This window comes from Stylophora pistillata, chromosome 14, assembly GCF_964205215.1.
Source record: "Stylophora pistillata chromosome 14, jaStyPist1.2, whole genome shotgun sequence".
Lineage (NCBI taxonomy): Eukaryota > Metazoa > Cnidaria > Anthozoa > Scleractinia > Pocilloporidae > Stylophora > Stylophora pistillata.
Genome location: NC_142532.1, coordinates 4,032,379 through 4,048,412, shown reverse-complemented (window position 1 = coordinate 4,048,412; position 16,034 = coordinate 4,032,379). Strand labels below are relative to the sequence as shown.

General features: G+C 40.4%; 2 protein-coding genes across 3 annotated transcripts in view; both read right to left on the bottom strand.

The window, feature by feature from the left end:
* Positions 1–1,777: 1,777 nt before the first annotated feature.
* LOC111328186 (uncharacterized) lies at positions 1,778–8,003 on the bottom strand. The gene is made up of 3 exons (XM_088744961.1): positions 6,246–8,003; positions 4,884–5,856; positions 1,778–3,141 (listed from the first exon to the last, which is right to left on the bottom strand). Exons 1-3 carry the CDS (start codon positions 7,918–7,920, stop codon positions 2,271–2,273), a joined length of 3,519 nt encoding a protein of 1,172 aa, XP_088601087.1. The 5' UTR covers positions 7,921–8,003; the 3' UTR covers positions 1,778–2,270.
* A 112-nt stretch (positions 8,004–8,115) lies between these two features.
* Positions 8,116–16,034, bottom strand: part of LOC148716153 (uncharacterized) — a 9,364-nt gene continuing 1,445 nt past the window's right edge. Inside the window, exons 2-5 of one of the 2 annotated variants that reach the window (XM_088744965.1) lie at positions 11,953–12,055; positions 10,568–11,582; positions 8,859–9,506; positions 8,116–8,351 (exon numbers count right to left, since the gene is read on the bottom strand). In XM_088744965.1, the coding sequence (XP_088601091.1) occupies positions 8,221–8,351; positions 8,859–9,506; positions 10,568–11,519 (1,731 nt within the window). In that variant the 5' untranslated portion in view covers positions 11,520–11,582; positions 11,953–12,055 and the 3' untranslated portion in view covers positions 8,116–8,220. The remainder of the gene's footprint in view (positions 8,352–8,858; positions 9,507–10,567; positions 11,583–11,952; positions 12,056–16,034) is intronic. The other variant, XM_088744964.1, reaches the window with a different exon arrangement.

The window sequence follows — 16,034 nt, the reverse complement described above, 5'->3', positions numbered from 1 at the left end:
ACCCACCCTTCACGCGTGCCTCGCGTTTGCCTCGCTGTTCCCTTCCCTCCTCTGTAAAACAAAGAAGAAATGATTGCTGTTCTTATCTCGACTCAGGGATTCTGCTTTTACTACAATATTACCAATTCAACAACCGATGGATGCTATATTGATTTTCCGATAGTTCCGCGGGACCAAATGCAAATATATGAAATACAATATGGAGTTAATTTACAGATTTAATGCTCTATGCATCATCAATTTTGTAAAGGTTATATTTTGTAAAAAGGTAAAGTTATTGAACACTGTCAGGAGCCCACCTAACACTGTAGATTAACTCCATATTGTATTTTATATATCTGCATTTGGTGCCGCGGACTACCGGAAAATCAATATAGCATCCGTCGGTTGTTGAATTGCTCTATTTTTGTCACTTTTTTGTTGGAAGTTTGATGATGTTTTCAGGGAGATATCACCTGTTATCACTCCTGTGAGTGGGTAAGGTCAAAACAAGCATATTTGACTGAATTAAGACACGACCGTGATGTGATATTCCAGAGAGAAACGTAACCTTGCGGCAATTTTCCTCGAATGCGCCTAAAACTTGATTGTTGTTTAGCTAGTAACTTGGCCGCTTACCCACGAGGGTTAAAGACTTCATGTCTACAACTGTATCGATTCGAACCGAAGCGCTAGCTTTGTTACAACAGTACAGCCAATCACCAAATGGAATAAAGGCTGTTTGTGGTGCGCGCGTTTTGGGGTGCCATTCGGGATTTCGTGTTTCCGGCTAGGTTACAAAGTTGTTTTTCAAAACGGCGGCCTCTGCAGTCGACTTTGTGACAAAGAAAAGAATCTCCGAAGGTTTGGTTTCTCTCTGGAAACTCAAAACTAGGCAAGAATTCAACGTTTTTATATGCTTTTCAACAGAGGATATAAAAATCTCAGGGTTTCCGGAGTACACTTGTCCCACATATCAGTTAATTAACACTGGACCTTGCAGGTGTACGACTAGTGCAGGATTGGTGCAGGTCTCCTTCTTCAACAGGTTCAAGTAAATTACCAAAAGATAGCGAGCCCAACTTTAAATTTCTTCACAGCCGTCACAACTTAAAAAAATCAGCTATTTTGAGCCACCTTTATCGCGCGTGATGATGGAAATTGTAAAAACGCGAGTGTAGTACGTGGTTTAGAGGCGTAAATGGTGTTTTGAAAGTTTGCCGAATTGCACGAGCCGTAGGAAACTGAATTTGAAAACTTTTCAAAACATCACGTGTGAATATCACGGAAACTATGAGCGATTCACACGATCATTTGTCCTTTATGTTATCAACAAAATCAGTTCTTAGGGCAACTTTCACGGTCTGGGTGGGCATAGCTCCAATTCTAACACACGTCAACGGTTTGGGAAAAGGTTCTGTTCTCTTAGAATTGGTTATATTTGATACAAGGGTTCTAGTACAATAACCGAGAAACTCCGCACCCACCCTTCCCCTGATCCAACATTAACCGTAGCTTGTTATTCTGTTGACTGGCTGGCTTTTGGGTCACGAGAGGGGTAGGTGCGCAATTGCCCAAATAGTGACATTGATCCAATACCAGGGGCGGACCTAGGGGAGGGGCACGGGAGGACCGGACCCTCCCCCCTCAGTTTGGGTAAAAAATAAACGCAGAGGGAAGAACATCCGGCAGGTAAACACACAGAAAAATAAAACGACCCCCCCCCCCCCCCCTCAGCTCAAGGTCTGGATCCGTCAATGGATGGAATAACTGTGACAGACAAACCAGTCTTTACGGATTTCGTAGCATTTCACAAAGTAGCATATCTTTTTTTATATCCTTGAAAGCTTAAATTTCTAGAGTATGCGGAACGGAAATCCAGTTTTAGACTCTGCAGCCTATTTGTGCATTTGAAGTTGAATAATCAAGAGCGAGATGTTTTGCTGAGTTTGTTATAATCTCTGCCATGGCGGATCGCTATAAAAGAAAATATGAATCAAAATATGTTTAGAAATGAGGTTTGTACGTTCGGCTAATCCTAATGAGTTAGTCAATGCTGTTACTCAGCAATCGGCTCTTTTCCTTGTAATAAATTGAAATTGCTGAACTGGACACGATTTACCTAAGTGCACAGCTTTTATAAAAAAAAAAAAACATCTTTGGCCTAGGTTCTGGAGGATTCTACTTAGTACACCAGGTCGCTTCACTCAGGTTTCGTGTGTACTAAATTGCTACAGTTTCGGCTTAATTTTGATTGTCACTTTCTTTGTGCTTCATTTGAACCCTCATCCTTAAAGGTCTCCGGCCTTAAACTTCTCGGCGATGAATTTCCGTACCATTCCCTGAATCTCCTCTTCCTCTGGGCATTCCAATTCGCTTAGCAGCCCCTTGATGTCTTGGACAGCCTGCGTAGTCCAGCCTTTATGCATCTCTAAAGACGATTTCATCAACATGTAGATATCCAAAGGTAACAACACGGCGCCAACAATTCCTCCAGCTAAATTGGCCACGCGCACTCCCGCCAAACCCCCGGTTCGCGCGAAGCCACCAGCAGCAGCAAACGCCCCAGCCCCTATTGAAGCCGTGGACGAGAAGCCCCAGAAAAACCTGGCGGAGAAATCTACTTTCTCCTCGGTTGAAGTCGTGAACTCCCTTTGAGCTAGATTGTGAAGAAACGCAGAACCCTCGTTTTGTATTCCTCTCAGATCGGAGATGAACTTCTCGAGGTTGTCCACCTTTCCTTTCAGTTGCGTGCAGGCTCCCCTGTCCTCGTCAATGGTTTCCTTAACTTTCTTCAGTCCTAACTTTGCGAGGGTTATGTAGATTGCTTTGGAAACAGACATCCTCAAGACTCCTGCGACTATGATTACGGCGCCAGCGAGGGAGACCACAAGCCCGGCTCCAAAAGTAAAGAGCGTGGTAATCAGGCCCACTATCGCTAGGATTCCTCCTAGGGTACTCGCAGAAGCACCTGCTACGGTCGATTTACTGACATTCATGTGGTGTTCGTGTAATTTGGACGCTAGTTCCTCTAGTTTTTCCATAGTATGTTTCCTCCTTGGTATCCAGCGCCTAAAAGCGTTAATCAAGTCTTCTTCTAACCGGCCCAACACTCGGTAACTCGTCGTGACTCGGACATAATCTTTGTTTGACAACAAATTTCTGCAAGACAAATATTCAATGAAGTAAAAAATTATCTTTGAAGGTCTAGTCCATGAAAAAAAATTTGGAAGCATAATTGTGTGATAGGCTGTCGCTATTTCGCATCAAATTATAATGAGTTTCAGGTTTTAGTTTCACTGAAAGAATATAATCTCTTGGTTGTACCGACTGCAAGCTCACGCGTGACTTATCCTCCAAACATTAGAATTCTGGTTGATGTTTCAAAAAATCATTCACCCAACCATCACTATAATTATATTCAAGCTTTACAACTGAAGTTTATAAAATTACTTAGAGATTGGTTGCTTTCATTGCTACTTTTATCATAAATCTGCCCGCATTCCACCTCTGCAAGAAAATGTATTTGGGTTAAACGACTTCCCTGAAATCTGATCCGGACTTTCGTTTGTGCAAAGGACTGTAGGATCGCCAGGTGCGAAACATTGCAAAAAGAAAACGCACTCAGAATACATGGCGAAATTTGTTTCAAGGTCCGAAGAAAACAGAAAAAATTTTGAAGAAAGATCTTCGATTCTGGGGTAAAACAATTTTAGGAAACAAAACTAAAAGACGAATTTCTTTTCACTGAACTAAGATGAAAGTTATCAATAATAGTGATATTTGTAAATCAACTTGAGTAGGTTTCTTTATTGTAACTCATTATCAACGCAGAAACGACTAAACGTTGATAAAGCTGAACCTCCCAGGAAAGGTCGAAGTCTATCTCTCCTAAACCTTTCGGTACATAATCTAGCAAACAGGTGCTGAGATTGTAAAAGTTGTCATCGGGAAATTTTTTAACACAACATTCTCTTGAGTAGTTTATGAGAAATTATAACCCACCCATTAATTTTGGCGCGATTTTAGTGGTTACTTTACGTCACCTGGTGCGAAATCACAGGACAGCTATCACGCAATAAACCCCGTCCGCGTCGATATTTGTCCTCCGATTTTTTCCGTGAAAAAGAAGCATAGTCAACACAAGAGTTTCAACTTTTCCGTTCTCCTATTTACATGGAAGAAAACCAAACTGGTTTTTTTTTCAGTCCTCACAGTGAAAATTGAAATGATTTGATTTTTTCCTGAGACTGATAAACATTTCTTTGTAGTCAAGTTTTTGAACAGCACGTCGGAAAATGTGAACCAAAAGCGCCAAGTTTTCGAGTTTTTGATCTAAGGGGCGTTATGAGAATTAATTTCAAATGACAGCTTGTCAAGGTTTGGTCCAATCACATTAAAAAAAAGTAATTTAAACCAATCATATGTACTTAATTGCTTGCGTCAATCACGCGCATTCGCCATCAAATCACCACTGGCTTTTTTATACTGTGTTTACCCGCAGTTTAATTGCGATGTGAAAATTAATGAGAGGGTTACAAAATAAATAAACCCCGTTCTGGATTGCTGGTATGTCGGCTGATAATGTCCTTGGCTGAGAGATTGTCCTCAAAATTTCATATTTGCCCTCGAAGCTTCGCTTCTCGGCCAAATATTTATTTTTCGGACCATCTCTCAGCCGCAGACATTATCAGCCGACATAACAGCCGCCCGAAGGGGGTTTATTTACTAAATATACTGCAAATATACTGCAGTGAGTATTACGAATCAGATTTTGTGAGATAAAGTGTTAAGACCCAGCCTCACTGAGGCTGGGTCTTAACACTTTAAGAGTTAAGACCCAGTGATTAATTGGTTAAAGACCCAGCCTCTTTAACCAATTAATCACTGTTCGCACCACTCACATCTTTTGGTTTTTCTGTGGCGTTTTCGGCTTTGCTCTTGTCATTATTATAGGCCTCAGTTTGGCCTCAGTAAACTTTTCTTCGATAAACCTCTCCACCATGAGTTGAATTTCTTCCTCCTCTGGGCATTCTAACTCACTTAAGATCTGCCTGATGTCTTCCACCGCCTTGGAAGTCGAACCTCTTTTGAGCTCTACTGACGACTTCACTAGCAATACGATGTCCAGAGGTAACACTGCCGCGCTTACTGCTGAACCGGCCACATGTGCAACAGGTACTCCCGCCAATGCCACGCTCCCCACCAAACCTCTCGTCGTGGTAGCGCACGCTGAGGCCGAGATTGAAGCCGCGGACAAGAAAATCCGGAAGAACCTGGCGCCGAAATCTACTCTCTCTCCGGGGGAAGTCGTGGGTTCAGAAGGGGCTAGATGGTGAAGGAATTTAAAACCACTACCTTCTAATTCTCCTCTCAACTGAGCATCGTTGTGAAGAGGTTTCAGAAACTCTGCTAGAGTGGAGATGAAGTTCTTGAGAGCTTCCAACTTTTCTTGCAGTTGCGTGCAAGCTTCCCTGTCCTCATCAATGGCCTCTTGAACCTCTTTCAATCCTAATTTTGTGAGAATTAGCTCAGTTACCTTGGAACCTGACATCACCAGACCTCCCGCGCCTCCAATTCCGGCGCCAACGAGTGAGATCGCAATCCCGGCTCCAAGAGTGAAAGGTGCAACGATGAGGCCCGCTATCGATAGGATCCCTCCTACGGTACCCATAGACGCCCCTGTGATGGTTGATATGTTAACATTTGTGTGATGTTTGTTTAAATTTGTCGCAAGCTCTTGCAGTTTCTCCCTGGTATGTTTTCTCTTTGGTATCCATTCGATAAAAGTCTTGTTCAGGTCTTCTCGTAACTGGCGCAATTGCTTGAATTTTTGAGTGATTTGGTTCACGACGTATGAAGTTGACAGTTCCGGATCTAAAATGATAAAATGATAAAAGAATTATCTAAGATGATAGAAGGATTAATACATGGTGGTAAAATTTTGTCTCATTAAAAGCTGCTTTGTAATCTTAGTACATCAAACTGAAAAACTGAGAAAAAGCTTCTTACAAACTTTTGGTTTTTTACATCATGCTTTCATAGAAGAAAATGGTTAAAACGCTATTAACATCAGCTCAGTGTACCAAACTACAAAATAAATATATATCCTCTTTGAGAATGGGAAGGATACAATGACACATAACATCAAAAGCCAAAGGAATTAACAAATATTTAAAGGTGCAGACTGTGATAAGAAATAAACACTAAAATTTGATAAGAAATTTCCAAATTCACTTGCTTTGCAAGTGATTCAGCCCTGATACCTTTTGCTCCATCTTGAAGGTCTTGTCTTAGAAACTCCACTTCTTGGGCTGTAGTTTTTACTTCTCCTCCGAGCTGATCTCTGTTGTCTTGGGTTTCATCTTGAAGCTCTTGTCTTAAGCACTGCACTTCTAAGGCTGAGGTCTTTACTCTTACTCCAATCTGATCTCTATCGCCTTGGGCTTCATCTTGAAGCTCCTGTCTTAAGCACTGCACTTCTTGGGCTGTTGTTTTTTCTTCTCCTCTAAGCTGATCTCTCGTGCTTTGGGCTTCATCTTGAAGCTCTTGTCTTAAGCATTGCACCTCCTGGGTTGCAGTTTTTACTTCCCCTCCAAGTTGATCTCTGATGTCTTGGGCTTCATCTTGAAGTTCCTTTCTTAAGCACTGCACCTCTTGGGCTGTAGTTTTTATTTCCCCTCCAAGGTGATCTCTGGTCTCTTGGGCGTCCCCTTGAAGTTTCTTTCCTAAGCACTGCATCTCTTGGGCTGTAGTGTTTACTTCCCCGCCAAGCTGATCTCTGATCTCTTGGGCTTCATCTTGAAGTTTTTGTCTTAAGCACTGCACTTCTTGGGCTGTAGCTTTTACTTCCCCTTCAAGCTGATCTCTTATGCGTTTGGCTTCATCTTGAAACTGTTGTGTTAAGCCTTGCACCTCTTGGGGTGTTGGTTTTACTCTCTCTCCAAGCTGATCTTTGATACCTTGGGCTTTATCTTGAAGCTTTTGTCTTAAGCACTGCACTTCTTGGGTTGCAGTTTTCACTTCCCCTTTGAGCTGATCTCTTATACCTCGCGCCTTATTCTGAAGTTCCTGTCGTAAGCTCTGCGCTTCTTGGGTTGCAGTTTTTACTTCCCCTCCAAGGTGATCTTTAATGCTTTGGGCCACACCTTGAAGTTCCTGCCTTAAGCACTGCACTTCTTGGGCTGTAGCTTTTACTTCCTCTCCAAGATAATCTTTGATACCTTGGGCTTCATCTTGAAGCTCTTGTCTTAAGCGCTGCACCTCTTGGGCCGTAGTTTTTATTGAAGAGTTCATCGTTGTCATACATTCCTTTACTTCCATATCACTCTGGTACCAAATGAGCAATTCCCCCTCATCATGTTTTTTGTGTTTGTCAGTAAGGGGATCTTTCAAAAATGTACCAATAGCCTTCCGCCATTCTGTTTTCTTTACAGGGTTGACTTGACCCGCAATTCTTACCAGAGCCTCGGTGATTTCTTTCCAAAGTACTAAAAAATCATCATCTGATACTTCCATTTTCTCATTCACATGACCATATATTGAATTACGGTAGAATTTAATTCTTGCTAAATCTGCCTCTAAGCTTTGGTCTGTGGGTAAAGGTAAAGAATCCCAACCTTTGGCTGGAGGGGTGAGGCTGCAAATTGATCTCAGCAACCGAAAGAGAAGAGTTATATCAAAGTCTGTTGACTTTCCATACACCCCTGGGGATGGGTACAAACACTCCCATTGTGGTTTGGTGAGCTTTGCAGCCTTGAGTAGCTTCTCTGTAGCTGGATTCTTCAGGATTGCTGGAAGATTACTCGGTGGACATTTGTTGTCAAAAACCTCCCTGAATAGCACAGTACCTCCACTTATCAAAAGCCGAGCCATCCGTTGAAAATTATCTCGCCCTTTTGAAGGACATAGCACAGCGTCTGGTCCCAGAGCAGTAGCCATTTTCAGCAGAACTTTTGCATCACTCAGTGAATCCTCGTGATTTCCTGTTTTTAAAGTAAATATACCACTATCTATTCAATCAGCTATGGCAAACCCACCACTTTCAAGATCATCCCAATTTTTGTAAAAAATTGTGATGCCCACTGATTTCTAAGTTAAGAAATTACTTCCTGGTATGATTGAAAGGCCAGGATAAGGGTCATTTTTTTCTGGAAATTCTCTTTGGCAGTTTACAATTAAAATTCTCACTGGCTTTTTGAAAAATCACTACAGCTCTTGCAAGAACAGATTCTTCCTCACTCAGGTGTGAGAGTAAACGTTCTTGAAGTACAGTAACTGAATTAGGTTAAATTGAACCACACCGTGTAAGGCATTGCCATCAAAATCCAGTGCAATTCCTCTTTCAGGTGCGTCTTCACTTTCACTTGGAACTGAAAAAGTGAGAAGAATTAATTAAGCTTCTTACAAACTTTCAGTTTAACATCGTACTTAAAAAGAAAAAGATGGTCAAAAAGGCAGTTAACATCAGCTAAATGTACCAACTTACAAAAAAAATGTATTTCTCCTTTGAGAAACGAAAGGATACTTGCATTGAATTAACAAATATTTAAAGTAGCAGAGTATGATAAGAGGTTAACACTAAAATTTGATAAGAAATTAACAAATTCACTTGTGTTTCAAATGACACAGCCTTGATTGATGTACCATGCTATAAATGACAAAACCCCCTGTGTCCACTCAATGTTGCCTGTTGGTGGCTGAAGATTAGGCAAATTATGATTCATCACTGTTTGGGAAAGGGGGGGTTAATGGATAATCTTGCATAGAAAAAGATATAAAAATAAGTCAACTGACAATTTTGATGCAAACCTCTGCTGATGCAATTGCTAAGAAATACCCAACACAATGTCCTATTTAGTGGAATAAGAACAACTCACGTAAACCTTGCAAGAAATGTTTTCGTGCAGCTAGGTAATCTTCCTTCTGAATAGTTGTCATCAGTTTCAGCTCAGTCAGGTCAAACTTCTTCAGAATGTCCTTTGTCACAAGATATTTCTGTGCCATGTCATTCAAGTGACCTGTGCAATAATCATCCCACAGGGCATCCAGTATCTCCAGTGAAGTACACAGTACTGTTAATATCAAACTTCCTGGCTGGGAATCAACAAGCAGCACTTTGCGCACATTTGTTAAAAATTCTATGTAGCCATTTCGTTCTTCTGGTTTAGTTGGGTCAATTGCCTTGAAGTACTTGAGTGCAATGAAATTCAAAACTTCTTGTCCATTGGGTATACCATGACTTTCAACACTTGCTCCCTCAAAGATCTCAGTCCCTCCTGCTTGAGATAGGCTGTTGGATGTAGACAGCTCCACTGCCTTACCCTTACCTGCTCTTACTACTGTCTCCAGGCTTTCTGGTTGGGCACCCTGTGAGCCCAGAACTGTTCTTCCTGAAGTTCCAGTTACTACAAGCTCCCCACCACCTTCTTGGATACCTTGACTTGATATAGCCACAGTTCCTGAAGCTCCACTTTGTGGATTAGGGTCTGGAATGGCCTCACAATCAATCCGCACTCGAAGTTTAACTGTGAGAGGATTAAGTCTCATTTACTGGTCAGCAACTAAGCATTTACCGAAAAAAAAAGTCCCCTGCACAGTGTTGTAAAGCACATTAGAGCATTCCATGAAAATGCACTATAGAAATAGATATATTATTAATAATTATTGTAATTATTATTATTAAAAAGGCCATTGATGAGTGGTACTGAGGCAGCTAGCCAACTAACCTACTAAGAAACTTAACTGATATTGATTTGGGCTTTAAAAATAATTATATGCTGCCATTCCTGTTAAATTAAATATAATTGTATGTATATGGTGCACTGTACAGGATATATATATATTTAGTATAATTACTCAGGTGATAATAGAAATTCTCGCACTCTTATTGGCCAAGAATGGCATCATATTACGCTATAATCATGGCTGCCTCGCGCTTTGTTGATGTGTCTGAAGAGGAAGTTAATTTAATGAAAGGAAATACCATTCTGAGGAATACCAAACATGCCACAAAGTTTGGAATGACACGCACTCTTCAAAGGTAAGGTGTGAAAATTGTGCTAAATGTAACAAAGAAACCATTTAAATTCCCGAGAAAAGTTTGCTTATATCGACATGCATGAATAAATCAAGACAACTACATTAAATTTTTGCAATACTTTATTTACTTAACAGAATGGTTTCAACAACAAACCGAATTTACCACTGACTTTGAGGCAGTGGAGGTCAACAATATGAATAACTGTTTGTCAAAATTTTACGTCTCAGTCAGGAGGAAAGACAGGACTTTTTACAAGAGGAATAGTCAGTTGTCCGTGTGAGCGGCTCTCACTCAGTTGTTCACTGACATGTGACAATGACTAATAAAATTTAACATATTCCTTTGCTCATTTCTAGAATCACCTGAGTAATTAGACTAAAACAATTATTTGCCTCAGGCTCGTGAATATTCACTTTGCCTTCGGCGAATAATTGTTAAATATAAATTTATATAGATATATAATATAATGAATCAGTGTTTATGATAGAGAGAAAAAAAATAAATTCAAAAGAAAAAGATAGGCAGGAAAAAAAGCAACAAGCTGACCTCCAGCTGAGGAATTGGGTTCCCTTCCCACTTTCAAATGATCTTTGATGCCTTGGGCTGCATCTTGAAATTGTTGCGTTAAGCACTGCACCTTTTGGGCTGCAGTTTTTACTTCCTCTCCAAGCTGATCTTTGATGCCTTGGGCTTCATATTGAAGCACTCGTCTTAAGCACTGCACTTCTTGGGTTGCAGTTTTCAGTTCCCCTCCAAGCTGATCTCCGAGTTCTTGTCTGAAGCACTTCAGTTGATCATTAGTGCCTTTGGCCTCCTCACAAACTGTTTCTGTCAAGCCCTTTATTGAGGAGTTTACCTTGTTCATATATTCCTTTACTTCTGTATCATTCTGGTACCAACTGAGCAATTCCTGCTCATGTCTCTTGTCTTTCTCAGTGAGGGGATCTTTCAAAAATGTACCAATAGCTTTCTGCCATTCTGTTTTCTTTACAGGGTTGATATGGTCTGCAATTCTTACCAGGGCCTCGCTGATTTCATTCCAAAGTACTAAAAACTCATCATCTGATACTTCCATGTTCTCATTCACATGACCATATAATGAATTACGGTAGTATTTAATTCTTACTAAATCTGCCTCTAAGCTTTGGTCTGTGGGTAAAGGTAAAGAATCCCAACCTTTGGCTGGAGGAGTGAGGCTGCAAATTGTTCTCAGCAACCGAAAGAGGAGAGTTATATCAAAATCTGTCGACTTTCCACACACCCCTGGGGATGGGTATAGGCAGTCCCTTTGTGGTTTGGTGAGTTTTGCGGCCTTAAGTAGCTTTTCTGTGGCTGGATTCTTCAGTATTGCTGGAAGATTACTCGGTGGACATTTGTTGTCAAAAACCTCCCTCAATAGCACAGTACCTCCACCTATTAAAAGCCGAGCCATCCGTTGAAAATTATCTCGCCCTTTCGTAGGACAAAGCACCTCATCTGGTCCCAGAGCAGTAGCCATTTTCAGCAGAACAATATATTGCCAGGGTTACAATTGAGTCCTTTCTTAACTCTATCACTAAGCCTGTGAAAGTAAAAGTTCTCAATGTCAAAAGACTTGAAATGACCCATTCAAATGTGATTGCCTTGACGTCATTTCAAACTTGATGACCAGAATTCCCAATTTATGCAATGTAATGTACTTATTGATTGAGACTGTATGCCAAACAAGAAGATATTTGGCTGGATGTCATGATAAGTACAGGGATGTGCAAATGAAAAAAGAATGCAAGCACTCTCATAGATCTCCTTTCTCAGGCACCCTCATGTAAGATTCCCTTGAACATAGTCGCTCTTTTATAGGAGCCAGGTTGGGAAATCTTTGATCTAGCCAATTGGCACATAGAAATAACAGCTTAATATTGTAGATAAACCAAAACAAAAGACTGAAATACCTTATTTCAACATGAAGGCGTGCTATATAAGGAAGTCTTCCCTGGGAAGACCTAGGCTCCAGTTTGTCACTCACCGTTGACGTGTGCGGGTCAAATTTAAATGCTGTTAGACGAACAAAAGGAACTAATGAGATATCTATTGTTTACTTCCACCAACAAGGTAGCAATGAGGTAACGTGCAAACCACCTACTTCGATCTCAAATTTACTGCCACAAATAAAGACAGTTTTCATTGGAGAAAGGAAAGACAAATCTCAAAAATTCTTGTATTGTAATGAAGACATAAAACAATTTTGAGGAATGCGCCCGCTGTTCACTGCTTTGGAGTAGCTGTAACTCAAGCTGACTTGACTCTAAGAGTTCTACATCACACGACGGTTGATTTACAAATGGTCCAGTGGGACCTAAGGCTCTTTTTATAGCACGCCTTTGTTTTTAAGGTGATAGGAAACCGTCTTTCAAGACACCTTAACTGACTATGTTCAAAGTGCTCAAAAATCAACTTTCCCTGTTTGCAGTCCAACTAACTTCACACGTGTGCCAACCAAAAGATTGAAGTTTGAAATAGTGGGCATGGCATGGCAATCACATTACTCTTATCATGTCGGGAGGAAATGGCATTGAAGAGTTTTTGAGGATGGTTTTGGGAATTCCGCAATTAATTTCTTCATAACTTCAGACATATAACTCAGAATTTTCTGTTTTTAAGTTAAGGCCTCACTGCTGAGTGAGTTTTAACGAATAAAATCTGGCTGTTTCAAAATTATGATGCCACTACATTTACAGTACATTTACACTACATTTACACTACATTACATATAAAAGAGAAACCTAATGAGGAAGACCTGAGATCTGAAAATTCTCGACTTAGGGAGATAATTCTCACTTTGAAGGAAGAAAATAAAAAGTTAGTCCAAGAATGCGATTCTTTGAGTTTTGCATTGCAAATCGTATCCAGAGAAGCAGCTACTCAATGCCGTTCAATGAGTAACACCTCTAACGAACATACCATTGTCCAAAATATGGATGAGTCAACATCTTGTGCCAACAAAGAACAAGGCTTCATTGTGAAATCAAAGAACAAAAGAAAGAAATCGAAAGGTAAAGGAGGTCCTAATAACACCCTGACAGGAAAGAATCCGAACCCGAAAAACAACCAAAAGAGCGCACAACCCTTCTCATAGGAGATTCGATGATCTCAAGAATACCTGGAAAAGATCTGGGAAAAGCAGTTGGCCACACGGTTATAGTCAAGCCTTTCTCGGGCACTACGACAATGGCCATGAATCACTATCTCAAGCCAAATCTGGAATCTTCGCCCAATGAAGTGATTTTACACATTGGGACTAATGATCTTAAAACCAGGGAACCAAAGGCTGTTGCGGAATCGATTGTGGATCTCGCGAGACAGATCGAGGGCACCTGCGATACTACAGTTACGCTGTCATAGCTTGTATGCAGAAATGATAAGCTGGACCAGGCAGTGAAAACAGCCAACAAGCATCTAAAGAAGTTCTGCCATCAAAATGGATGGAAATTAATCCATCATGAGAACATATCTCGTAGTGGACTCAACAAAGGTGGACTGCACTTAAATTTTAAAGGTAATAAGCAGTTTTATAATAATTTTAAATCGCACCAAGAATGAGATAATGTGCTGTCCGTCAATGCCGTGCGGGATCAATTAAACAACCAAAAGGCCCAAAAATCTGTCTCAATATTGCCTCCTTTGTGCGGTTTTAGAATGGCATCACTCAATATTAATCAATTAATTACTCATATAGACGAATTAAGAATCATATTAGCAAACAATGATATCGATATTGTTTCCATAAATGAAACGAAACTGAACGAGAGTATTCGAGATCAAGAAGTTCATATTTCGGGATACGAAATAGTTCGCCACGATAGACTAACAAAATGCGGCGGAGGGGTATGCTTCTATGTAAAAACTTCAATCAACTTTACAGTACAAAATGACCTACACATGGATACACTAGAAAATCTTTGCTTGGAAATCCATTAGCCAAATTCAAAATCTTTTGTGATTGTTACTTGGTACAGACCACCTGACTCTCCTATTGGCATTTTTTCACCTTTTGAATCCCTAATTGGGAAATTGGATAGTGAAAATGTAGAATTTTTTGTACTGGGAGACATGAACTGTGACATGATCACTACTCGATATGACAATAACACATCCAAACTAAGGAGTATTGCTGATGTCTACGGACTCGAGCAGCTTATCTCTGAACCGACGAGGATAACACCCACCTCATCAACTCTAATTGATTTAATCTATACCAACTGCTCGGATAAGATTGCATGTTCGGGAGTTTGTCATATTGTAATAAGTGATCATAGCATGGTGTATGTATATAGAAAACTTGCCCTGAATGGGATGTCTAACGGACATAATTCTATTACATACAGAAATTTCAGAAATTTCGATCGCCAAAAGTTTCGTTATGATATTCTATCTCAATGTTGGGGTAATGTATACGAGTCTTCCAACCCAAACGTGATGTGGCAGCAATGGAAATGTACATTTCTGGCTATCGCTGACAAACATGCCCCACTGAAAACGATGTGCGTTCGTTCACGGAGTTCTCCGTGGATTACCTCTGAATTGAAAGACCTTATGCATAATAGAGACATATTAAAAATCAAAGCTATCAAGACAAATGATCCTAACGATTGGGCATTATTTAAGAAACAAAGAAATATAGTCAATAAGCAAATACGCTCAGCTAAGCAAGTTTATTACCAAAATAGTTTTAATAAGCAAACCAGCGACTCCCGAAAGACCTGGCAGACTATAAACGAGCTAACTTCTCGAAAATCTGGGAAAACGCCAGTGGCGTCACTAAAAGTGAACGGATTGACGATAACTAATCCGTTGGAGCTATCAAATGAATTCAATAATCATTTTGCTAATATTGGTCCAAAACATGCCAGTGAGATAAATTGTGATAGTGGTAGCTATCAAAGATATCTTACCGCAACAGATAAACGGTTTAAGCTCCAACCCACCAATCCAACTAAAGTATTTTCACTTTTAAATAAACTAGACAAGTCAAAGGCAACGGGCCTTGACAAAATATCTGCTAGGTTTATCAGGAATGTGCTGATCTTATTTGTGTGCCGATATGTGATATTTTCAATCAATCTATTAGCCAAGGGACGTTCCCAGATGACTGGAAATATGCAAGGATTACCCCTCTTTATAAACAGGGTGACCGCGGTGATGCTAACAATTACCGCCCAATACCGGTGATTCCAATAATGGCGAAGGTGTTGAAAGGATAGTTTATGAACAGTTATATGCCTATTTGGAAGAGCACGATATTTTATGTCAAAACCAATCAGGGTTTCGTGCTAATCATTCAACTGTAACAGCTTTGTTGGAAGCGACAGATTCTTGGGCATATAATATTGATAACGAGAAAATCAATAGTAATTTTTCTAGATTTGAAAAAAGCTTTTGACACTGTTGATCATCAGATCCTTCTATCGAAACTAAACTATTATGGTATACATGGAAAATCTTTCAGATGGTTTCAGTCATATTTGGAAAACCGAACACAAAAATGCTCTGTCAACGGGTTGCTATCCAGTAGCTACTCGTTGACTTGCAGCGTCCCTCAAGGGACCATCCTCGGTCCATTATTGTTCTTATTATATATCATCGATCTTCCAAATTGCTTATCAAATTGTAAACCGAGAATGTATGCCGATGACACGCACCTCACATATGCGGGAAGCAATCTTGAGAACGTTCAGTTTTGTCTAAATGAAGACCTAGAAAACGTCTTCAACTGGCTACAAGCGAACAAACTCACGTTGAACATGGCTAAAACCGAATTCATGCTAATAGGGTCGAGGCAGAGACTGAATACCCTCACAGCTTCACCAACAATTAGAATGAACAGTACTCAAGTGAGCCAGGTTACAGCTACAAAATCCCTTGGTGTAATAATAGACGATAAACTCGACTGGCATAGTCACATCGAAAAACTAACGAAAAAGATCGCCTCTGGTATCGGGGCCCTAAAGCGAATGAGGCACCTGATCCCAGCATC